At 39.7% G+C, this 26,088-nt stretch overlaps 1 protein-coding gene across 1 annotated transcript in view; it reads left to right on the forward strand.

The window, feature by feature from the left end:
- Nucleotides 1–1,007: 1,007 nt before the first annotated feature.
- The window catches only part of TPH2 (tryptophan hydroxylase 2), a 94,882-nt gene continuing 69,801 nt past the window's right edge, over nucleotides 1,008–26,088 (forward strand). Inside the window, exons 1-5 of the mRNA XM_017867500.1 lie at nucleotides 1,008–1,190; nucleotides 3,658–3,807; nucleotides 6,364–6,547; nucleotides 6,656–6,756; nucleotides 12,640–12,707. Coding sequence (XP_017722989.1) covers nucleotides 1,086–1,190; nucleotides 3,658–3,807; nucleotides 6,364–6,547; nucleotides 6,656–6,756; nucleotides 12,640–12,707 — 608 coding nt within the window. The 5' untranslated portion in view covers nucleotides 1,008–1,085. The remainder of the gene's footprint in view (nucleotides 1,191–3,657; nucleotides 3,808–6,363; nucleotides 6,548–6,655; nucleotides 6,757–12,639; nucleotides 12,708–26,088) is intronic.

Here is a 26,088-nt window from a genome sequence, read left to right on the forward strand (position 1 = left end):
CAAGAGTGTTAAAATGAATGGCTGATATATGGGAATCTAGTTTCCTTTTATTTCTCATTTAGTAAGGAAGATTCCAAGGTTAATATCTGAGCTATACGTAAACTCCCTGTGGCTAAATCAAACCCTTACATTTCCTTTACAATACATTTTCCTCCATATAACTCTACATAGAGGCATCACAGGATTAAGAAGAAGTCCTTCTATGAAAGCCATTACACATATGTACACTCGCATGTTCGCATGCACAAAATTACAATATGTCAGGTCAGAAAAAGCTTATTAACATAAAATGGAGTTGATCAATGAGTAAAAAATAGGCTGATAGAAGGAATAAGATCTAGTATTCTGGGGCACAATAATTTATTTTCTTGTGTATGTTAAAATAACTGGAAGAGTGGAATTGGAATGTTTCTATCACAAAGAAATGATAAACGAGGCAATGGATATCTTGATTACCTTATTTGATCATTACATATTGCACACTTGTGTCAAAATATCACATGTTCCTTATAAGTATGCACAACTATTCGTTATCCATAAAATTAAAATTTAAAATCCATAAAATGGTTTAAGGATTCAGCAGTGCTGATCCTTCGTAAATTATTTTTCTAATTTTGGAAAGAAACACAAAATCTTTGAATTCACAGTTGCTTAAAGACTGAGGTTAACTTGCCAGCGGCAGGCTTGAGAGATGAGAGAGCTAACGTCAGGGGATAGATGGTTTCTTGTACAAATAACACCTCCTTATGTATTGTTCTCCACCATCCCCGCCCAAAAAGCTACTCGACCTATGAAACGAATCACACCATGAGCACAGATAACCCCAGGCTTCAGGTCTGTAATCTGACTGTGGCCATCGGCAACCAGAAATGAGTTTCTTTCTAATCAGCCTTCCATCAGTCTCCAGTCATTCATATAAAGGAGCCCGGAGATGGGAGGATTCTCATTGCTCTTCAGCACCAGGGTTCTGGACAGCGCCCCAAGCAGGCAGCTGATCGCACGCCCCCTCCTCTCAATCTCCGCCAGCGCTGCTACTGCCCCTCTAGTCCCCCCTGCTGCAGAGAAAGAATATTACACTGGGATCCATGCAGCCAGCAATGATGATGTTTTCCAGTAAATACTGGGCAAGGAGAGGGTTTTCCCTGGATTCAGCAGTGCCCGAAGAGCATCAGCTACTCGGCAACTTAACAGTGAGTACTACGTACCTGGCACTACGGAGAAGTACTTTCTAGGGTAGTGACCATCTTCTCCTCATCATATGAATCCCTCTTGTAGTGTAAGTAAGCACGCACACCTCAACTTTCTCCTTCTTTATAAACTCTCTAACCTGCTTTCCTCCTATCTGCCTTCAGTCTTCCTCTTCTCTCCATAAGTAAAGCGAGTGTGCCAATTACTGCGTGCTAAACTTTTTTTCCGCAAAGTTTATAAGTACAGAGTTAAGAAGTTCCTGAACATTAAGAATGAGAGATTGTATGAATCAATGTCTTAAATCTACAACCAGAAAAAAAGAGTGAAGAATTTTGAAAAGCCATTTATTATTAGGAGGAGGAGTAAGGAAAACAAATTAAATAAATTTCCACGGTTTTCAGAAGATCATTGTGTCTCCTACACCCCCTTCAGTTTACAAAGCCTGGTCTTTAAACAGAACTATTATTTTCTGTTCTTAGTTATGGGTGCAGGTTATTGGAATAAAAGAAAGATTGGATTCCTTTCAAAAGTTTTTATGTGTTCCACATTGCTCAATCTTTTCAGTTTACTTGATGGAATAATACAAGCAATACATCACTTGCTATAGTATTTAAGGGAGTTTTATGTTTATAATACCTACAGAATAAAAAAAGCAGTATTTGCAGGATTTTAGATCCTGCTTTGAGGTAATAGTCGTGGGATTTAATAAAACCACGAAATAAAAATGTGTCCAGGTCCTAGTCATTAAAAATATTAAATGGTATTTTATTACTCTACTACCAGAGTTTATCAACCAAATCCAATTCAGTCTGTATCATAGAATGATCTGTTTTAATATCGTAGTTCCAAATATGTGCCAGAGGGCTGCATTGTACTGACATATTATTACTGATAAAAATGTTGAAAAGTAAACGTGGCAACTTCTGTAGAATTATTTAAATCAATTTGCAAAAATAAGGCTAAAATGTAAATAGATTTTCTAACATTTAAATATAATGAATATTTGGATGAGATATTACAATGAAGAATTTTGAAGTCATAATTAACTGCTAGAAGGAAAACAAAGAAAGCTCAGGGTAATGCTAATGTATGACCCTTTTATATAAAAAATGCTACTTATATATGCGAGATCTGTGTGTTATGTGGTGAGGAGGAGGCAGATGTTGAGAACACTGAGACATTTGAGCTTTTAATGACTAAACATACTGTCAAATGTCAATGTCTGCATAAACTTCTTCCCTCCCTCAAGTCATGCATAATAAAATCTCCATCTCTATTATATATAATCTAGTGAGTAAGGCAATACTGATGTGTGAAAATAAAGCCAGCAGAGAAATCAGAAGAAGACAATGGCAGATAACTATTCACTGGGTCCAAACGCAAACCTACATTTCTCAGCTTCATGAGGATGTAGCAGATCGGTATGATTGTATTAAATCACCACTTGCCAGGAGTTACTTCTATGTCTGCCCAATGCTGTATTTGCATATAAAGAATATAAAACAGACCATCCTAATTTTGCATTGTCTGTCAAATGAAAGTTCCCAGCTTGTTGTTTTGGTTTTGTTTCCTCCTATTCTATTCCTAAATAAAGTTTCCAGATTTTTATTCTGCATTTCTGGCAATGTGACCTGAGTTACTGTAATCTGTCATTTTTTTCTTTAGCCAGCAGGACTAATAGACATTACTTCCTCAGGCAATATAAAATCTTAAGTGACTAATGAAGTGTTAATCTTTTTCAGTTTCTCAGATTTTACTGTTTGCTCCTAATAATTAGCTTGCCAGTTTTCTTCTTTCCTTTCTTCTTTTTTCATTTTATTTGTGGCTGAATTTTAATAGTCACTTTTCAAGCATTGTCTTCTGACACAGATGGCCTTAGAGTTATACACTTGTCTGTGCTAAACTTTTGCAGGCAGATTCACATTGACACTGTGGATCTAACTGAAGAAAGCAATATTACTCATTAATTTCTGGGCATGCGCTGACATATTTCAGAATGAAATAAATATTTTGTTTTAAAATTTAATTAAAACTAAAATTATTGTCAAAATATGTTTGATCTTATTTTATTATGGTTAGTAATTAATATAGTTTCCATATGATTCAACGAGGCTAAGAGATCAAACTTTGTGCTGTAAAATAATTCTAGAAAGGCAGGAATTGTTCATATATGATACTTCAGGCTTTATGACAGTCAGGTTTTTGTTGCTATTAAAGCAAAGCAAATCTGATCCCCTTTTAATTTCAACCACTAGATCATGTCTTAGACCACTGGAAAATAGTCTCTCAGCGTAAATTAGACCAATATTTATGATTGAAAGTGATGAGTGACATGGCAACTTCACCTTAAGTTTGTATGATTGGTGGAGCTTCCAGCTTATGAATGAAATGTGTGGGAAAAATCTAATTACACAGGATTCTGGAACCCTAACTAACATTTCGTTTTATTATGCTTCGACATTCCTGAAGCTAAATAAAGCTAACTCTGGCAAAAATGACGACAAAGGCAACAAGGGAAGCAGCAAAAGTGAAACTGCTACCGAAAGTGGCAAGACAGCAGTTGTTTTCTCCTTGAAAAATGAAGTCGGTGGATTGGTAAAAGCACTGAGGCTCTTTCAGGTGAATGTAAAATATCATTACATCATTTTAAAAGTGACTGTGTGCCTGGTTACAAACCTGTTATCTGCTCTGAAACGTTTCTGAATCAATTTCTGCATAATGTGGTGAAAGTTTCGAAGGAACCAAACTGCAAGAGACTTTAAAAGGGAGGTTTGTCTGTCAAGCAATGAAATAAGCAGAATTGTATAAGCTGTGGCTTATTAACGCAGTTAGCTTGTTAGGAACTCTGAAGACTATTGCCAGGTTAGGAGGTCAGTACTTCAAAAATGTGAGCTTTCCACCTGAAAATGAAAACACAAGAGGAGCCAAACAGGGTATCTTAAGTAGCAAGAGCCTGCAGCTTAATTTGATTTGTTCACATTTGAACTTACACATGTCCTAGGAGCACGTTTATTACAAAAAAAGTGAGATACATGAGTATAGGCACTCGGTATTCCCCTAAGCCTCATTGTTTATGTGTTTTAATGTATCTTTTTGTGAAGATGAGTCACTCTCCTTATATTATACATTGTGGGGCTAGCTCTTCCCTTATCTTATAGAAATGTTGTAGCATCTTCTCAGGCCCAAATCTGTAGTTTGAACCCTCAAGAAAGATCCTGGTTAGGGGTGAGGCTGGAAGAGCCCAGAAAAGCTGTTGTGTTCTTGCCAGCATGTACCTAATGGTTTCTCTACCCTTCAGCAAGCACCCTCCCTTACAAAATGCATTTTGTTTGGGGGCAGTGGCTGTTGATGAGAGCTGTAAGATAAGGAGCCTGGCTCTGCATGATGCCTTGGGCTGCTAGTGCACTGGAAAGATAGCTGGAATTGCAGTCAGGGGATTCAGACCTGTGTTCTCCTGGTTTGGCTAAACACTAGCTGCTTCCTAGGTTCAATTTCTTTATTTGTAAAATTGCAATAATAATTCCTACCTAACAGGATTGCTGGGACGACATAATATGAGTGAAAGTGCTTTGTAAAGTGTATAACTATGAGGCATTATTATGATGCCTCTATGATGATCATAGCAGGGGAATTAGCAGCCTGATTTGGCAAATCATTTCTTGTTCTCTTTTGACCTTGAAGAAAGATCAGGCACCATAAACAGTGGTAATGGAAATCTGAGGAAATATTTTACAGATAATTATGTCATCCAAGGCTGTGTCCATACAGTGCCAAAGGCAGGCCAATTCAATTAGATAGCTGGGTGCAGTGGATAAATTCCTGGAGAAGGAGTTAGCAGCCCTGAGTTTTCACTCTGCCATCAGCTAGTCACTGGACCTTAGCTAAACCATTTAACCCATCTGGACCTCAGTTCCCCTAAAAATATCTACTCTGCTTCAACCAAAGTTCATTAAAAGCCCAAAGTGACACAATGTATGTGAAGTCTCTTGGACCTTAAACTTAATGTTATTATCAGCCAGTTGAGAAAATATGACATTATTGTAAAGGTTAATAAAAACAGAAATAGAACGTTTAGTTTCGTAGTCACAAGACTAGTTTCTTTATATAGGAGAGGGTGCTGTTTGATTTGATACTATTCTGGCACTGGAAACTACCTATCCTGCTCTTATGCTGAAAATTCTGAGATCATCTAGGATCGTATCAGGAATTGTGCGGGTAATCACAGTGTATCATCTGGAGTGAGAAAATGTCTGCTTATTTGGAGGTTGGTTGTGATGGAGAGAACAGAGTCTTCAATTAACCTAGAGGAAATGAAGAACACATCACTGGGGGAAATTCTAACCTGATTTTTAAATATTAAATCACTGCCCTTATCTCTGAGATCCATCATAGATTGATAGTTGCAGCAACACATCCTTGGTTGAAGCTAGTTTGAAGATTGCCAAAAGAGAACAATTATTAAGTGATCCCATTTAGGGGTTATTATCATTATTTTTTACCTTTTCTTCACCCTCCTCACAATTGCCTAAGTTGTTTGTTTTCCTTTTGCCTTCAGAGATCCTCTCTTGACTACTTATCTTGCTCCTATTTCTTTTTCTACCACATGGATTACAGTTTGGCTAGTGTTTCCCAAGCCTCAGTCATTTTCATGCCACCTCCCAAATTTCTGCTTGCCATTTGTACTGTTTACTTATAAAAAGATTATAAACGGTTATTTCTAAAAGGCTATTTTAAAACTCTGTTTATTTTAAAAGAAAACTTTATATTAGGGGTTTCAGTTTTAGTTATGTTTTTCAGAAACATATAAATATGGATTATTACATGATAATGCAATAAATACGTTTTTCCCCAAATAATCACGTGCCACCTATGGGATGTGTACCAGTCTCTGGGAAACGATGATGTTCATTTTATAGGGCCAGTTTATATTTTAAATGCCCCTTCTGTTTTTTATGAGGCAGGACAATCTATACACAGAAGTATGAATATATAGATTTTTTTATTAACAGAAATAATGGTTGGAAACATTTCCAAGTTTTATTCAAAGAACAAAGAGATTGTCTCTTCCTCTTGCATGGGTACTTGGCACCTTGCTTAAGATGTGAACAAGAAAAGCTGATGGCATTCCTTTTATTGTTCCCTGAAGGTGATTTTGAGATGGTCATGTTTCCACAGGAAAAACGTGTCCACATGGTTCATATTGAATCCAGGAAATCTCGGCGAAGAAGTTCTGAGGTTGAAATCTTTGTGGACTGTGAGTGTGGGAAAACAGAATTCAATGAGCTCATTCAGTTGCTGAAATTTCAAACCACTATTGTGACGCTGAATCCTCCAGAGAATATCTGGACAGAGGAAGAAGGCAAGGGTGGTCTTAGCTTGTTGGGTAATTTTGAAATCTGACAAATATTGCAAATGGGAAAACACAGTCTGTGAACTAATATTTTTGAACCTGCACTGTTTTCAACAGAGCTAGAGGATGTGCCCTGGTTCCCTCGGAAGATCTCTGAGTTAGACAAATGTTCTCACAGAGTTCTCATGTATGGTTCTGAGCTTGATGCCGACCACCCAGTAAGTGTCCAGTAAAATCTATTTCTCACATGCTCTCTCAGCTCCACCCACGTGACAGGCAGTGTGCCATGTTCTATGCTGCAATACTTTATTATAGAACAATTTATTATTTATTCCCCATAACTGAGAGCAGACTTCCAAATGATAAAGCTTCCCTGTACGCATGTTGACTGGAAGCAGGTTAGAAGGATGGTATTTTCACATAGCATTTATTTTTAAAAGGGTTGGATAGAGGAGGAGATTCTAAAACTTGGAGAATATTTCTGTGGAATTAGACAGCCTGAAATATACTTGCAGATGGTGACCCTTGGAAAAACGATGAGCTGAAATTGATCACGCCTCTGGGAAACTAGGGAGGACTAGGTATTAAGGGGCTCAGTGAGAGAATAAAATTCTTCCTGCTATTTTCCTTGACTGGAGGTAGTTAGGAGTAGAGTAATGTAGTTGACTTCAGTCTCAATGGAAAGGCAGAGGGTTTTAGAATAAAGGCTATGATGGAAGACATATCTCTTCCCACATCTACCCTGAATCTATCTACCATCATTCTTTCCTCTACTCCAATAAAAATGACCATCTTTAAAGAAATATGATACTTGGGTAAGCATTTCCCATTATTCTCCCCTTCCCACCTTTACATCAGTTTTTATTTAACACAAGAGACCTGGAACTTCTTTATGGCCAGAGTGAAGTACAGTTAATAGTCTGGGAGAAGTAAGCAATGCACCTATTCATTACAGGCATTTTTCCCTCCCTCGGTGCCCCTTGTCTAAAAATGGGCAGACAAAAGAGTAAAACCCAAGCAGATCACTAATGCTTACAGGACGTCTCTGTGGTCTGCAGGTAATAGTTTACAGACATTCCTTGCTGTTTAAACAGAGGAAATACGGGGATTTGACAGTGTGGCTCTACTCTGCACAGTGGCTCTCTAAGTGTGACCCCAACATCAGCAGTGTCAGTATCATGTGGGAATTTGTTTTAATAAGTCCACCCTTAAGTTTGAGAACCTCTGTTTTAAAGGAAACTATGACAGCTTTAATACTAGAGAAGTTTTCAATTAAACCAGTCATTTGACATAATATACCCACTCAGACCAATTCAAATATACCATTCAAACAAATGGTCAAACAGACCTAATTCAACTGCATTATTTTCAAAAATTCTCTCAAAGAAACAATGTGTTATATTTGCTAACATAGCCTAAAATTTCAGAATATTTTCTAGTAATTCACATGTAAGGCCTCTGAACATTAGAAAAACATTAAAAATGGCTTTAATAATCACCCATTGTTATCTTCCCCCTCTCTCAACTTCCAGAAGGCATCAGAATTAGCACAGGAACCTGACTTAGCAGTTAAGCAGTACCCAGGCTGCACAGACACCAGCTGTTAACTTGCAGAATGACCTTGGCCAAGTCCCTTTACCTCTGCACCTCAAGTTCTTCATGTAAAAAGTGGAAATAAAATTGTTATTGACCTCGAAGGGGTGTTTGAAAAGCCTAGTTAATAAAACAACTGGAAAGCATTTGGCAAGAGTAAATGCTTAATTCCAGAAATAGAAATGCTGTATTAAATCATCCAGATCAATGCCTGGACGGTAAAGGATTTTTGATAACCTCCTATTTCCAAATACTCCCCTTAGTCTAGTTTGAAAATTACTCAACCTGGAGAAAGGAGTTCAGCCATTTTAATGGAACAACCATAGGAACCACTGACCTTGCTGAGAAAAAATTTATTTCAATACCCAGCATAAATTTTCCTGTGCTTAATTTTATTCCATTACTCCTAATTATACCCACCTTATGATACCTTCTCTTATTTTCTGTGCAGCCACTAGAAATAATTGCAAGTACTTAGCAATCCCCTCTCTTGTCATTTTTTAAACCACATATATTTCTTTTATGAGCACACCAAATGTTCATTATACAGAATGTAATATTGGCAAATTGGTGTTTTCGTAAGTTGTTTGATGAGGATGGAAAAATTGTCTAAGCACTTTTTATGCCTGGGAATAATCCCAGTCCTGAGACAAACACAGGGACCCTTGTGATAGGGTACTTCAGAAGAGGCTTGGAATATAAGAGTAAGGTTGCTGAGGCTCCCTAGAAAGGGTTAAATATGTAGGTCAGTGTCTTTCAAACTTCAAGGGGCAAACAAATCACCTTTGAGATCATTTTTTAAAATTATTATTATTATACTTTAAGTTCTAGGGTACATGTGCACAACATGGAGGTTTGTTACATATGTATACCTGTGCCATGTTGGTGTGCTGCACCCATCAACTCGTCAGCACCCATCAACTTGTCATTTACATCAGGTATAACTCCCAATACCATCCCTCTCCCCTCCCCCCTCCCCATAATAGACCCTGGTGTGTGATGTTCCCCTTCCCGAGTCCAAGTGATCTCATTGTTCGATTCCCACCTATGAGTGAAACAATGTCGGTGTTGGTTTTTCTGTTCTTTGCGATAGTTTGGCTTGAGAATATGGTTTCCCAGCTGCCCATCCATGTCCCTACCAAAGACACAAACTCATCTTTTTATGGCTGCATAGTTATTCCATGGTGTATATGTGCCACATTTCTTAATCCAGTCTTGTCACTTGATGGGGACACTTTGGGTTTGATTCCAAGTCTTTGCTTAATTGGTTGAATAGTGCTGTAATAAACATCTGTGTGCATGTGTCTTTATAGCAGCATGATTTATTATCTTTGGGTATATCCCCTAGGTAGTTGGGATGGTGGTCATATGGTATTTCTAGGTTCTAAAGATCCTTGAGGAATCGGCTATACTGTTTTCCACAATGGTTGAACTAGTTTACAATCCTACCAACCAGTGTAAAAAGTGTTCTATTTCTCCACATCCTCTCCAGCACCTTGTTGTTTCCTGACTTTTTAATGATTTTTGCCATTCTAACCTGGTGTGAGATGGTATCTCATTGGTGTTTTGATTTCCCATTTCTTCTGATGCCAGTGATGGAGAGCATTTTTTTCGATGTGTCTGTTGGCTAGTATCATGGTCTTCTTTTGGGAAATGTCTGTTTCATATCCTTTGCCACTTTTTTGATGGGGGTTGTTTGGTTTTTTTTTCTTGTAAATTGGTTTGAGGTTCTTTTAGTTCTGGATATTAGCCTTTGTAGATGAGGTAGATTGCAAAATTTTTCCCGGATTCATTTTTTTAAATCAGACAATGGATTCAGTAGCCTGGGGATTCTGTATTTCTGGTGATCTCCCAAATAAGGCTTGCACCAGAGAGTCTGGGGACCACATTTTGAGGAGCCAGCATCTAGACTGGGAAGGTCTTTCAAAGTGGGGTTCAAGGTTCACTCATAAGGTGTTAAAAGTACAATATCTTGATGCTCATCTGAAGCCTACTGAGTCAGAACTTTCAGGGATGGCCCAGGGATCTGCATTTAAAAGTATCTGCAGGAGACCCTGATGAGATCTAAAGTTTGAGAACTAATGTCTTAATTAATGTTCTAGCTCAGTGATTCTCATCCTTAGCTTTCCATTCAAATCACGTGTGGAGAATTAAAAAGTACTGATGCCAGGGCCTCTGGGAATGTGGCCAGGTTTGATGTATTTTTTAAAGCTCCCAGGTGATTCTAATATTCTAATACAGTTGACCTATTTGGGATAGCTACTTGAGTGTCAACAGAAATTTAGCTGAGCACTTTGGAGTTCAGGCTGGGTCTTCAATTTCCTTTGATTTAAATTGAGAGAGGGAGGGTGGGTTCTCTCTGGGTGCTAGGGTTGCCAGATTGAGCAAATAAATATCTAGCATGCCCAGTTAAATTTGAGTTTCAGATAAATAAGGAATAGTTTTGGGGTATAAGTATGTCCCATGTAATATTTGGAACATATTTATACTAAAAAGATTATTTGTTGTTTATCTGAAATTCAAATTTAACTGAGTGCCCTGTATTTTATCCAGTAACCTTATCCCTGGCTTCAGTTCAGAATGGATGGCCAAGGAATGCTGTTTCTCTGTCACTACTAGTGCAGCTAGCGTCCCTGTTTTACTTTGCCAGTACATGGTTCAATCCAGGAAGTTCTGGATCGCCCACAACATTTGCGTAATCACTGCCACACTAAGCTAATGAGGCATGATGAGTAAATCACTCTCTTGCGTGCTTGGAAAAGGTGCAGGTGTTTGCAGAAGAGAGGCAGTTGAGATTCTTCAGGAGGCCCAGCAGATTATGATGCTGTTACCATGGTGTCCAGTCTGGCAGGAGCCGGGGAACAGATGTTATGCTTTTCACAGGACGCTTTTCCTTCTGTCATGGCCTGTTTTCTTTTTGAATAATAAAGGTGCTTGGAATTCTTTGGTTTTACCATCTCAAGTAGTTTTACTAGTGAGTGTTGAAACAAGTACTTTCTAGCATGACTGCATCTACCCTCTATAGCCGGAGACTCCTTTTTTAAAGGGCACAGATCTATTTGTGAACGTGGTAACTATTTATTTTATTATTATTATTATTATTTTTACCAAATACCCAAACTTCAAGGACAGTGGTAACTATTTTGTAAATTTTTTTATATAGACATTTTAGGACTTCACAAGCCTGTCTATGAACCCCAGTTTAAAAACTCCCAATTCACAGTAAAAGAAAGTGCTAGTTTCTTGGACAGAGGATACTTCATTTCTACATGGTGTTAAGGCGGTCTCAGGGCATCTTCTGTCTCCTCCTCTTAGTAATTCTCTTGTCATTCCTGAAAGAAAGGTTGTTGACAATGGAAGTTCTTCACTTCTGTCCAGCAGATAGCCCTGTGAAGATTTCTAGCCTCGAGGCCAGTTCTCTTCAGCCAGGCAAGCGAGGGGCAATTTGCTAATGAGTTTGAGGCTCTCTTGGGCAGCCCATCTTGCAGAACTGTCTTAGGTTCAGCAGAGGTAGTCTAGGCCTTTGTGGGCCTCACCCTGTTCTTTCACTCTCGAATGCCATGATCCCAGTGGCTTGTCTCCTTGCCTGGCCTCCATTCTTAGTAAGCCCTTGCTTCCTGGTTATCCTTCCAGTTTGCAGGGCTGTAGAGGTAGGAGTCATATTGCAACAATTCCTTCCGAGCTTCCAACAGCTGGAAGAAACAACCCTGGAAAGAATTGATTGTCTGAAAGTTCTTCAAGGAAAGGAAAATGGAAAGTCTGTTGACAAGAGGAGAGATTTTTGAGTAAACTAGGAAGTCCTCTCTGAAGGATTTCACTTGACTGAAAAATGACAGACATAATGTTTAATTTCCCAAGTGGATGATGATGGATAAAAATCTTGAAGTTGGCTAAGACTAACTAGAATTGTAAGAAGTCAGAGTGGAATGGTGCTAGGCTGCTATCCTGTGCATGAATTCCCTAAAACCGATTTTGCATTATGTGGCCGTAGTCATAAAATACAGCAAAACCTCCTTAATTCATACTGATTTGGGAATGTGTTGATTATTCTAAATGATAGAATTTATAATAAATGTCACATTTATTAGTTATTTATACAAAGCAATTAAAATTAGGTTAAGTCACTGAATAATCATGTTAAAGGGATCTGTTTTAAGGAATAGAATAGGATTAATTTGTGATTAAGATCAATTACATGCAAATGATATTTGAAAACCTAAAGGTATTGTTCACAATATCAACTTGCTCAACTAAGTCATTCTGCTTACTTAGTGGAAAGGTAAACTTTAGCCTGAATTGCCACACATCCTAAATTAGTACAGCCCCAATTTAATGAGGTTTTACTGTAAGCCCAATTTGTTTCTGAGTGTGTCATCAAGATGGCCATCCTAGGATAAGATTTACATATGAATTGAACACTGAATAAACACCACAGTGATTTTCTTTTAGGTCTTCTGCAGCTAATTTTCAGCACTTTGTTAAATAACTTAATCTCTTTTGTGTTTAAGGGATTTAAGGACAATGTCTATCGACAGAGAAGAAAGTATTTTGTGGATGTGGCCATGGGTTATAAATAGTAAGTACCTGTATAACTCTTGCTTGTCACTGGCTAGTTAGGAAAAACACATGCTGGGTTAAACAAACCTGTCATCTCTTCACTTTAACTTTTGCAGAAGGCAGGCGTGAACCATTTTAAACACTCACCAACTCTGTAGGCTCTAAATGCCAACATTGATGTTTGACATCTGGGTATAATTGTAAAATAATGAGACCTGCGGGCCACATGCCAAGAGCTACATTTACACCATTGTGTTCCCAGCTCCATCAAGACAAAGACCATTTCTGTGCACTCTGCAGGTCTCAGAAACTGTGTTTTCATTTTAATTTTACTTTAGCCTTGACTTTTCAGTAACCCCCTTCAATCTCCTGCTTTCCCAATGAAAGTAGAGGATTCAGCAAGAATGGTGAAAGGGCTCATTTAAGGAGTCGTAATAGAAAAGACATGTGCTTGCTTTACATGGAGAGGAAAATTTCCTGTAAAATGCAGGGGTTATGAAGGAGTTTCACACTCATTCCCAGACCAGGGTTGGGATGGAAGAGGAGGACCTCACTTTTCAGGGTGAGAACTGTGCATAGTACATGATGCTATGTGGCAGTGACAGGATGTGTTTGTGATGTTGTATGTTGACTGTAGGCCACGTTTAGAAAAATGCAGTGGTGGTTAGGCCTGTGTTTGTTCTACTCAAGCTAGTATAACTCATAGATCATCACAATGCTCTCTTTCCTCTGTCTGGTATGTGATCAGCTACAGGAAACTTGTCATCAGAACAAAATGTAAATCCATACCTCGTAAGGGAAAGATTCATCCTACCCCAATTGAGAATAGGTGTGAAACTTACTGTCCTGAGAGGAAAATTTGTCATTGGTGAAATTTTAGGACATTATGTACATTATAGAGGGTCTCAGTATGGGCTTTATTTATAAAAAGGAATTTGACACACAGGTGCTTAAGACAGATGAGAAGATTCTTCATCCCACCTCTCACTGGGCATCCCTAGCTTCCTTTGATGCTTAGGTGCTCTTCCCTTCATCCTCCCAAGTCCCAGGCATCCTTCATCCTTTCTCCACCACATTTAGGAAAACCATATTCTTAAAAACCAGGACCACATGGCACATGCCATTTCACATGTGCCTATTCTTATCTCCTCTGTTCTAAGCACCTTCCTTCCCCTCTCTACTGTGACTTTCCATACCTTGCAATATCAGCATGCACTTGCCCTAGCCCAAGCCCAACCTCAGGCTCCCTTCTTACCCTCAGTACCACCACCCCTCTAGCCCCATCTCCCAGTGTTTTCTGATTAAATTGCCAAGAGAGAACTCTGACCAGCTGAGCTCACGTTTTCACCTCAGGCCCTGATAATGGCTGTGAGCCTTGTGATTGGCTCCCCCTGGTCCACAGACTTCTTCTGGGGAATCAGGTCATGACTGTATAGGTAGATCCTTAGAGGGGGTGTGGGCAGGGCAGTTTCTTTGTAGCATGACCTGCCAGCACATGGTAGAAGCTCAATGCCTGGCAGAGCCTTTTCCCTTAGATAAAGTAGATTGCTTTGTCACTCAGTCTGCCTCCTGAGTAGCTGGGACTACAGGTGTGTGCCACCATGCCCAACTAATTTTTTAAATTTACTTTTTTTATTTTTGACAGGGTTTTGCTGTGTTGCCCTGACTGTTCTCAAACTCCTGGGCTCAAGTGAAACTCCTGCCTTGGCCTCCCAAACTATTGGGATTATAGGTGTGAGTCACTGTGTTTGGCCAGAAAACGTATTTCATATGTGGATGCTATATGTTTTATATATGTGTGCGTGTACATGTGTGTGTGTGTATAAAATGACATGATTTCAGCTGGGTGCGGTGACTCATGCCTGTAATCCCAGTACTTTGGGAGGCTGAGGCAGGCAGATCACCTGAGGTTAGGAGTTCCACACCAGCCTGACCAACATGGAGAAAACCTGTCTCTACTGAAAATACAAAATTAACCAGGCGTGGTGGCAATTGCATGTAATCCCAGCTACTCGGGAGGCTGAGGCAGGAGAATCGCTTGAACCTGGGAGGCGGAGGTTGCAGTGAGCCAAGACTAAGGGACTATCTCAAGTGTTACTTATTTCTTCTTGATAGAATTCAAAAGCTAAACAAAGGCAAGCTGATGTTGTGGTGATACAAGTAGAATATATGAGTCAACTAGTTTCATGGAACTTTGATAATGAGGAGTGATTTGGTTTTAAAGAAAACGTATTTATATGGAGAGGACAGAAAATGAGCATATAGTCAAAATGATGTAGAGCGAGGTTCTCAAAGGGTTAACAAGATTTTGCATTTGCCACCTTTGCATAGCTAAAGAGTAAAATGAAGGTGTGATATCTGTAGGAAAAAAATAGAAATTGGAGAAATTGATGGACATTTATATAAAAGAGGGCTGGATGGAGCTGGGGCATTCCAGGATCTGGACCCAGTTTGGAGGGCTGGGGAGTGCTAAGGTTCAAGGGGCTTGACTCTTGGTAACTGAATGTTCAGGAGGCCAAGAGAGCCAGGAAATGGCCAATTCATCATTTTATAGTGAGAAACAACCCTCAAAGGACTCACAAAACCATCCTTATAGTCATGATAGCAGAGGAGGGCAGATTATAACCTTAGGCTACTTGGTGGATGCAGAGTCAAAGCAAAGGATATTTACCTAAGAGAGTTTAGAATCCAGGACATTATACCCCTCTCCCCTGGATGGTGCTGAGCCCAGACTGACTAGACAGGATAACGGCAGGCTTAAAAACTGGGGCATTGGCCTCCAACAGTCTGGGCTTGTATGCACTCCACTGCTCCGAGCTGGGTGTGCAACCTCATTGTGCCATGGCTGCTTCATCTGGGAAGTGTGCCCAACAATAGGACCCATTTCAAAGGGTTGTAGTAAGGACTAAAACAGAGAATGCATGTGCTGTGCCTCACACAGAGTCCAACACATGACCAATGATTATAAATGTCACTTACATTATTAAGTTTAACACACCTCCCCCAACCTTTTCCACAGGCTGTCTTCCATTTCCAGTGGACCTACTGTTTTCTTCTTTAGTGATGTTGATACCATTGTTTATGTGCCATTTTATCAAATAACGTAGCTCAAAACATTCTTGGAAGAAACTGTTTAGTTTCCCATTGAAGGGCTGTTGCATATACAGAAGCATTTTGTGTTGACCTACATTCCTCTTTACAGAGAGATTTCATAAAAAGCGGTCATATTCCTCCCCACCCCCTTTTCCCTGCTTTTTTTTTTTTTTTTTCCTGCACATGGGAAGCTGCCAAAATACTAATAACAGATTGCCAGTACTTCTTGCGAGTGGATGGACCAAGGAAGGTGCCTACCAAAGGTAGTTAAATCAGGAAAGCACGAACCCAGGACTTGTGGGAAGTAGAACCAAGGATCATTCCTTAATGCCCTGTATGCCGTCATTGCTAAGGTTTCTCTGAGTATGAGTTTGAGGATGGATAAGAGAGAGACAGTCCTGTGTCTCACTTGTGGGCTCATGTGCCTGCTGTGGTGCTGGCGGGGGTGGGGCACAGACACTAACAAATTCCAAGTGGGCCTTCGCAGTTGTCTCCAGGCTGCCGTGTAGCAGGTAAGGTTTCCCTTCAGTTTACAGGAAACAGGGATGCAGTTTCTAATTGAAATAGGTCTTTTTCTAGTGCTGATGGTTTTCTGAGTGCATGAAGGAGAATGATGTGAATACCATAATTACTTCAAATAATCTCATTTAAGTGTGCAACAACCTGATTTTCCAAACTGATATTTAGAACCACTTTGTCCAAGAAATAGATCATTTGAGGTTGGGGTCGTTTTGAAAAATCCGGCATATGTGGTCCTCACAAATATAGTTTGGTGATAAAATTAGGGACCATGCTGACAGGGAGAACAATTTGATTCCCTTCCCTGCTGATAATTAGTTAAGACTTTCTGGACAATGAGAAGAAGTCGAACATGTGGTCAGAAATGCAGAGAAAGATGGAGTATGGATATTTTGGGGTTGTAATAGGGGTTGACAGGGTGTAGTTTGAGGTGTCTAAAGGTAAGGAGAAGGGAAAGAAATGAAATACAGAATAATATATATTGAAACCACAGCCAAGAAGCCCTCTGGGGGATTCGTGTGAATACTATATTTTCTGTGATATTCTTGAAAGGATAAAGCAGGGGGGAAGAATAAACACAAGCAGAGAAAAATGAGAAAATTCCACTCTATGATGAAGAAACAGCAGGCTCAAAGTCTGTATTACCATGAGCCCGAAAGAGGAGAGGGAACGGGAAAGCACCAGCATGCTGAGAACTGTCAATAGATGCCACTCAGGCGAGCTTCTGATTGACAGTGCTGCTGAGAAACATGATTGATTACCCAGAGGCCCACAGCCGCCTGCAGACATGAGTGTGGGAAGGCCTAATTGCCTCACCAATAATAGCACAGGAAACATTCATTAGTGCAAATATCATTCTTCATAGAAGATCTGAGAATGAACGCCCTGGATCGAGAGGACACTGTTTCTAAAATCATCTGTGAGAGAATGTCTAACACGCAGATCACGCCTCTCCTCCCCCACCCAAATAAAATAAATTCTAGTATAAACAGGAAAAAAGTACTCCATGATTAGATAATGTGATGTGCATATAGACTTGCAGTTCAGAGGATATGGAAGTGCGTGGGGGGCAGATGGCATGTGAAGGAAGAGGAAATTGTGACTGCGATGTTGTAGCTGTTAGGTTTGTCTGAAACTGTCCAGTTTTCTGTCTTTGGTGCCTTCATATTTGAACCTCAGCATTAACTTTGCTGCATTTCTGTGGACTTCACAATTACTATATTGTTGGGGGAACAATCAGTGATACATTTTTTTCAATTGACTGGAAATAAACACATTTTTCTTTTGGGGACTGTTACAATGATTATTCCTCAACGATACACATGCATATTTAATTTAATTATATTTTTCGTGGGGATGGTGGTAGTTATTTCAATCCATCTTATTCTTTTGGAAAGAGGCCCTGAGCTCTAACTTTAATTATGCCACTCTTGTTTGCTTAAATTGATTTTGAATATTATTGTGATTGTGTTTTATTATGAATGTACTTACTCCTGGTTGAAAGTAAGGTAGCACATGAACCTCATGTTCTTCTCACGGGGCTACTTCCTCTTTGATTTATTTATTTTTATCCATGGAACCTGAAATGTAAACAGGCAACTACAACTGTCAATAGGTACGGTAAACAAGAGAGTTTCAGCATGTCAGAATTTCCAACTCTAACCTAAATTACAGCTGGAAAATTCCTTAATTTGCCAAGAAAACTCATTTGATTTCAAATTCAGGGATTCAAATCATCCCTTAACATTACTCAGCCTCAGTTTTTCTCCTCTGTAAAGTGGAGATTAAAATGTCTCTTCTGCCTCTCCTGGGAGTTTTTTTAAAGGATTAAGTGAAATAAGTGAGGCATTGCTACACAATGTACTTTATTATCCTTATTAAAACAAGAATCAAACACTATAGACCAAAGGCATGGGGTTTTACTCAGACCCCTGACAACATAAAGGTCTTGGCTGCGTTTCCTATTTTTTTTTTAGATCTGAGAGGCAGCGTGTGAAGTTGTTATGTGTCAGAAGTTGGAGCTGCACTGCTGGGGTGAATCCCAGCTTGACCATTTACTAACTGAGTGACCTGGGCAAATTGTTTAAATCTTCTGTACCTCAGTTTCCTTATCTGTAAAATGGGGATAATCTAGTACTACTTTATAGGATTGTTACATGGATTACATGAGTGAATATAGTAACAAAACTTAGAACACTACACGTGCTATATAAGTATTTGATAATATTGTTATTTTCTCACTTCAAATGATCTCTTCTTTTTGTCTGTCCTCATGCTCCAAATCATGTTATTACCCTTTGGTTGCCAGCCGTCTCCCCTCCCCTTGGCCAAGTCTTTTGTACAATCCTGACTTCTGTCTGATTTTTACACTATATTAGTTATTGCTACATAAAAAATAATCCCCAAATTTAGCACCTTAAAACAACAAACATTTATTATCTCACATAATTTCTGAGTGTCAAGAATTTGTGAACAGCCTAGCTGGAGGGTTCTAGATTAGGGTCTCTCATAAAGCAAACTGTTGACCAGGGAAGCAATCATCCAAAGGCTTGACTGGGGCCAGAGGACCTGCTTCCAATATGGTTACTCACAGGGCTGTTTGCAGGAGGCCTCAGTTTTTAGCAACATGGCCTCTCTACCAGGCAGTCTGAATATCTTCAAGATATTGTAGCTGGCTTCTCCCAAATCACGTGATCTAAGAGAGAGCAAGGCAAAATCTATAATGCCTTTTATAACCTAGCATTGGAAGTGACACACCATCACTCTCGCTGTATCTGTTAATTTCACAGATCAACTGTGCCACATTGTGGGAAGGGATTACACATGGGCATGAATATCAGGAGTCAGGGTTCACTGAAGACCATCTTGGAGGATGGGTACCACATTCATTTAACTTGCTCCATTTCCCTCCCTTTCTCCCTCCCTTCCTTCTTTCCTTCATTCCCTCCTTCCTTCCTTTATTTGAATCAGGGTCTCACTCTGCACTCTGTTGCTTGAGCTGGAGTGCAGTGGTGTGATTTTAGCTCACTGCAACCTTGACCTACCGGGCTCAGCTGATCCTCCTGCCTCAACCTCCTGAGTAGCTGGCACCACAGGTGCACACCGTGCATGCCTGGCAAATTTTTGTATCTTTTGTAGATATGGGGTTTCCCCATGTTGCCCAGGCTGGTCTCAGACTCTTGGGCTCAAGCAATCTGTCTGCCTTGGCCTCCCAAAGTGCTAGGATTACAGGTGTGAACCACTGTGGCTGACCCCATTTCATTTCTTTATGACATTTTTAACTGCTCTCCCACAGTGGGTGCTAATGTGCTCTCTGCACAACTAATCCCTGTGAAAGAGGAGGTAGCACGGTATAGCAGAAGATGTGGCAGAATGTATAGGCTTTGGAGCTAGACAGAATTAGGTTTGAATTCCCACTCTACCACTTAAAAGCTCTATGGTCATGGGCGGTGACCTAGTCGCTCTAATTCTCATGCCCTCATCTTAAAATGGGCACAACCTCTACTTTGCATGATTGGGAGGGTTAGCAATGATTACAGGACCCAGAGTGCTGACTGGCACAAGTAGATGTTAAATCTATGATAGATATGATTATTAGTATCATGTGGTTAATAGCTAATTGTTCCTCAATTTCATATAATCAATTGTTAGGCTCATTTAAAATGAGTAAAGGATTGTGTGTGTGTGTGTGTGTGTGTGAGACAGGGTCTCGCTCTGGTCACCCAGGCTGGAGCACAGTGTCATGATCATGGGTCACTGCAGCCTCCACCTCCCAGGCTCAAGTGATCCTCCCACCTCAGCCTCTTGAGTTGCTGGGACTACAGGTGTGTTCTACCATATCTGGCTAATTTTTCATATTTTGTAGAGACAATGGTCTCACTATGTTGTCCAGGCTGGTCTTGAACTCTGGCCTCAAGCAATCCTCCTGCCTCAGCCTCCCAAAGTGCTGGGATTATAGTTGTAAGCCACTGCACCAGACTCTAAAGGATCTTAAGGAGTAATTGAATTAAGGAATTTCAGGCTCCACGATGGGCTGGGTTAAAGGAACTTTTAAAAAATAGTTGTGTTTGTGTGAGAGCAGACCTTCCAGCTTCACATAAATCATGCATATAGTTTGCTTCTTTAATCTGAAAAATTGGCCCCTCAAAGGCCTTCCCAGGTCAATGTGTCTCAGCCAGAATAAGGCTGGAGGATAAGCTCGCAACAGGGCTATGTTGGACTCATCCCTGAATGGCTCATGGTGGTAAAAATGTTCATTATGTTGACCTCTCAGCTAACATTTTCAGATTGTATTAGGTTCCTGCTCTTAGATCCTGCACTGTGTTAAATGTGTCACTTGATTTTCTGTCATTTAACCTCACAATGAGCCCTTAAGGTAGGTGCCATCATTGTAGACACTCTGAAGATGAGGAAACTGAGCTTCGGAGACGTTAAGAAACTTACTAAAGGTTACACAGCTGATGGTGCCACTTGCATAAAACATCAGGTACAGATGCTTCAAATTCCTCGGAAATAGAGCAGTCAATTGAAGAGTAGAACTGAAGCAAATATTTATAGTACTAGGGTCATTTCCCGGATGGCCAGAATAGTTTCCGAGTAAGGTCACTTTTAGAGGTTTCAAGAATGCCGCTGGTAGAATCTAAATGTCTGCTCAAAATTCCACGCCCTTTTCTTTTTTGTTTTCTGAACAACAACAAAAAAAAGTGGCTTCAGTGACTTCCGCTTGACACAGGTGGTTTCATACACAAGCTGGAAATAACAGTGACATAACTAAGTGACTTGCCATTTGTAAAAGTTATTCTCCTTACAGAATTCTCAGCATATTTGAAATGCACAATCCTTGTAAGTATTCAGTACACTTAGGACTTTATGGACTCAGAACTCAAACCAGCCCTGTGACACTGCAAAGCCATGCTGTTTCTCGCAGGTTGTTGGGGACATCTGCCAGGGTCTGGCATGGCAGAAGCACGTTTCCATTCTGTGTGGTGATTTTTCCCTCTCTCCCAGGCCCCATGCTCTTCTCCTCCTACCCAAAGCCTGACCCTCGTGAGACATAGAATGAATGGAAATAAACACAGCTGGGCTGGGCTTGAAAATTAATTGCCAGGAATGTGTCACTCTGGTTTTCACTAGTTGCTAGCCTATTTATTTCTTGATTTTTTTTAATTTATAAAATTGCACCCTTTGTGATTCATTTGCTCTGAGTGTAAGTACACAGCTAAACAGAGACCCTAAAACAAACAGCTCCAAAAGAGAACTAGCATATTTGAAAAGTGCAATCACCAGCTCAGCAGGCACCTTCAATTTGGGTGAGCTTGTGAATATTCTCTCAGCTCCATTAGAGAGACAGAGAATTTTCTCCTTTTACATGCAGTGGTGGTTATGCTAACCTATTCTCATCAAAGCACAGAAGGGCATTTTCTTTTTTTACCCCTCCTCTTCCTGCTTATACCGCCAAGTACTACATGATGTCAAAACAAAACCCTTTGGGACTGAGATTCGGTAACATGCAGTGCATTTTAAGGTATTTGAGTAGTTACATAAATATGGAATGGATGTGCCTTGGAATGAACATATTGGATTTCCAAGCCAGTATCTCACTTCTTAGGAGGTCTTCTCAGTTTCCTCTTTCACTAGATGACTCAGCCATAGGTCTGCAAAGAAAAAGAAAGAGATGGATGATCAGAAACCAATAAGAGTAGACTGCAGACTTGGAGTAGAGCTGTTTTGCTGCCCTGCCTCTCACACCCTAGTGCTCAGTACTGAGCGTACTGGGGTTTCTTCTGCTTGCAGGGAGCTGTGACAGTTAAGCTTTGTGTCTGAGCTAGGGGATTACTGATGCTGAGTTTTTCCTAAGAGGCATTTGCAATTATTGCAACTTGCAGAAAAATAACTGGGGTGGCTCTACCTCTCCACCTTTCCAGAAATTTCAGTTGACCTTAGCATTTCTCATTTCATGAGAGAAGAGGCATGATTTATGGATCCTGCTTGGTTTCAGAATGTAGCTTAAAGGAATACATTACTAACAGGAGTTGTGAGTGCCACATTACCTATTTTTAGATAGGCGAATCTTAATTGGAAACATAACAAGTAGAAGGTAGAGGAAGAATGGAAGTGAAGGTTATGCTTTCTTAACAGGGAAAAACTTAACTGGGGGGGTTGCAAGTTTTTCTTTTTCATGATGTTTTCCTCATCAATTTCATTGGCAGGTAGTCACCTTGATGAATTGTAGGCTCTACTGTGATGTGAAACCAAGCTTTAATTTTTTTCCTTTCTCTGCCCTTTTGAGAAGAGGCACCTTAGAAGGCAAATATGTTTTCTCCCTGACTGAGCTAATTTTATCCCATTCCATTATCTTCCATTGATTTGCTTTCCCAGGTTTTGAATGAAACTGAAATATATGTGGCTGTTTGGGTACTTTGTGACTCCTGCATAAACACCAGTTGTTGATGCTTTAATTTCTCTGAAATGAAGCGGTAAATTGAAAAGTAGAACAAAACCAAATATTTGTAGTACTGGGGTCATTTCCCAGATGAGTAGGATAGTTTCTGAGGAAGGTCATATTAGGGACTTTTAGAGTGCTTGTCTTGTAGAATTCAAATATCTTTCTCTGCCCAAGATGCCACGTCTTTTCTTTTTAAAAAAAATCTGCTTAGCAACTTCCATTTGACATAGGTGGTATCACACACAGGTCGAAAACAAGACCAATCGAATTAAGTGACTTGGGTTTTCATAAAGTTATCCTTCTCTTTACAGAAGTCTTAGCAGATTTGAAATGCACTGTTCTTATAAGGATTTAAAAGACTTCAAGCTTTACGGGATAATCATTTTCATGCCAAATGTTTCTCTCTACCTGAAGCACAGCTCAATGGCTGAAAGGAAGGGAGCCTGAGAGTTGCAAAGACAGACAAAAGGGAAAATTGATTTGGAAAAGGTTTCTCCTTTTTGCTTTTTGGGCTTGGTGGGTTTTTTAGATGTGTGTGAATGCCTCAGTAGGATGCTGTCTGATTACAGTGTGACTCCCACAGCTGTGGAAAACGTTAACGCAGTATGGTCCTGTATCACTTACTGACAAGGACAACAGTTGCACCAAATTCTAATGTGTTTCACAGGGAAAGAGGTATGAGTATTTTTACTTCAAAATGATTTTCATGAACATGAAGGATTAGAATTACTTCTACAAGTCCTTCTTGAGAGGTGAATGGATTTACATGGAACAGTGCTGTTTTGTCATCTCCAGACCTGTTCCCAACCCTGCAGGGAAGTGATGAAATTTTATTCATTTTTATACACCTGGAGGAAGAGAACCAACCATATGGAGTACCTGTTAGGCACTAGGCACTGGCCAGGATGTTTCACAGATGACCTCTCATTTGATCCTCACGATGTGAGAAGCCTTACTTCCCTTAGTTTTGAATGAGGAAACGGAGGCCAAACCTTGATGCTGGGTCCATCTTGGGTACTCAGTACATTGTACTGATAGGTACTGGTCAAGAGTAGGGTCTCTAGAGCTAGCCTTCCTACATCTGAGTCCCCACTATTCTACTTACTAGCTGTTTGATCTTGGACAGATTATTACATTTGTAAGCCTCAGTTTCTTCAACAGTTAAGTGAGGAGATGAATAGTCATTTAGTGACTCTGTAAGATAAGCATTATATGACATAATCCCTGATGAACTATTACAGTGTTGTTATTGTTACAGTGAAACGGGTGGGTGAATAAATGAATGCCATTATTAATTTGCACAGGGCCATGAGCTGTAGGATAATCACGCTTCTTCATCTATCACTCTGAAAAAGATCAGGGCCTAGTAGTTAACTGTGTTCTGTCCCTTTCAAACGAGGTGCAAGATGTATCTGATTCAATCTGTGGCTCTTAGAGACTCTACCTCTGTGACTCTTCATTCTAGTGGCCCAAGACTGTTAGCTGCTATTGGCAACTGGGAATTTTAGCTCTTTTCTGTATCAAGTTCTTTGAGCTCAAGCTCCTTGTGTATGTTGAGCATGCACATATTGATGGATGTTAGATACATTGTTGTGGCTGTTGATATTTAATGTCATGATAGTTTTTGCAGATGAAAATCACTTCTCTAGAATATGAAGAGGGCTTTCTGCCAGGTGAGAAAATGGTGGGAAGCCTTATCCTGTGGTGCTCAGGACAAATAAAAACAAATAATTTCTAGGAGTTAAATCTTTGTTCTCCCTGAGGCTCCCTAGGTGCAGTAGTTTATTTTCATTATGTCTCTTGTAAAGGCAGCACCAATATTAACAATGTGAACAAAACAAACTAACGTTTTTGTTTGCTCCCATCTGAAAGTTCCTTAGGGCCCATAGACTCATTTACGAAAATTCATGTGCGCAAAACTCATTTGCAAAAGCAAATAAAATATGTGATCGCAAATGCTCTTTACCTGACTGGCCTAGGGGACTAGCTGAAAATGCGTTTATGCCTTTATATTTACTCTATGGCATGGCTTAGCAGTCATGGGGCTCCTAACCTCCTCTACAGATGAGTCCCCGTCAAGCCATGTATGTCAGCTGACTTGAATGTGTTTTGAAATTTAGGCATAATTTAGATGGTTGTTAAGTTGCTGTACTGATTTGTGAGTTTTTGTTTGTAAAAAAATATTAAATCATTGTGCCCTGTAGCCTTGAAAATGCTTTTGAAGTTCATTCATTACAATGTCCAGCCAAGGAAACATCTCTGTATTTAGTTGAGTTTGGACTTTTCTCTCCCTTTGGGTTTACATATGCTGCTTTCTTTCCTGGTGAAAATTTTGGTTACAAGTGTGACTGAGTAATGATGTCTAGACAAGGGTCAGGAAAACTGAATTGAGAAAATTAGAAAAAAGAAACCCTTGTATGTAAATTGTGCATAGGAATAATTGGAAGTTACCAGAAAGTTTGTTAAAATCCTGAATCTTTGCTTTTTTCATAGTAATTGAAATATATGAGGCAAGACAAATACATATCTGCCAGACTCTAATGCATAATTACTTTTTCCCCAACATTTAAATTTGTGTTTTGCTTTAGGCTGATTGATTGATTTTCTCACTCAACAAATATTATTTTTTTGTTTTGTTTTGTTTTGAGATAGAGTCTCTGTCATCCAGGCTGAGCTGCAGTGGCATGATCTCAGCTCACTGCAACTTCTGCCTCCTGAGTTCAAGCGATTCTCCTGCCTCAGCTTCTCTAGTAACTGGAATTACAGGCACACGCCACCATGCCCAGTTAATTTTTGTATTTTTAGTAGAGACGGGGTTTCACCATGTTGGCCAGGCTGGTCTTGAACCCCCGACCTCAAGTGATCCACCTGCCTTGGCCTCCTAGAGTGTCGGGATTACAGATGTGAGCCACCGTGCCTGGCCTGAACAGCTCTGCATTCCAGGCTCCACCCTGGGTAGCAGGGATACAAAAATGAACAAAGCAACAAAAATCTCTGCCTTCAAAAGTGTGTATCCTAATAGGGAGACACATTTAGCAGAATAATTTTTTGAATATTTTACTTTTTGCTTTTTTACCTCTGGGCATTACTGATAATATTTTATCATAAATTTATTGAGTGTCCTTTATGGTCTGAATTCTGAAGTCTAATTTTATCAAATGCAGGACTCCCAGACTTTTCTTATGAATTCTTGGAAGTCAGTAAATAAAAATTACATTTGCTTTCTGGTTAAACCTTAATTAGAATTCATCATTAACTCCATTTAGTGTGTGTGTGTGTGTGTGGGTATAAAATATATATGATTATTTTATATATTATATGTATAATATATAACCATATATGT

This window comes from Rhinopithecus bieti, unplaced genomic scaffold (genome assembly GCF_001698545.2).
Source record: "Rhinopithecus bieti isolate Rb0 unplaced genomic scaffold, ASM169854v2 scaffold_3874, whole genome shotgun sequence".
NCBI lineage: Eukaryota > Metazoa > Chordata > Mammalia > Primates > Cercopithecidae > Rhinopithecus > Rhinopithecus bieti.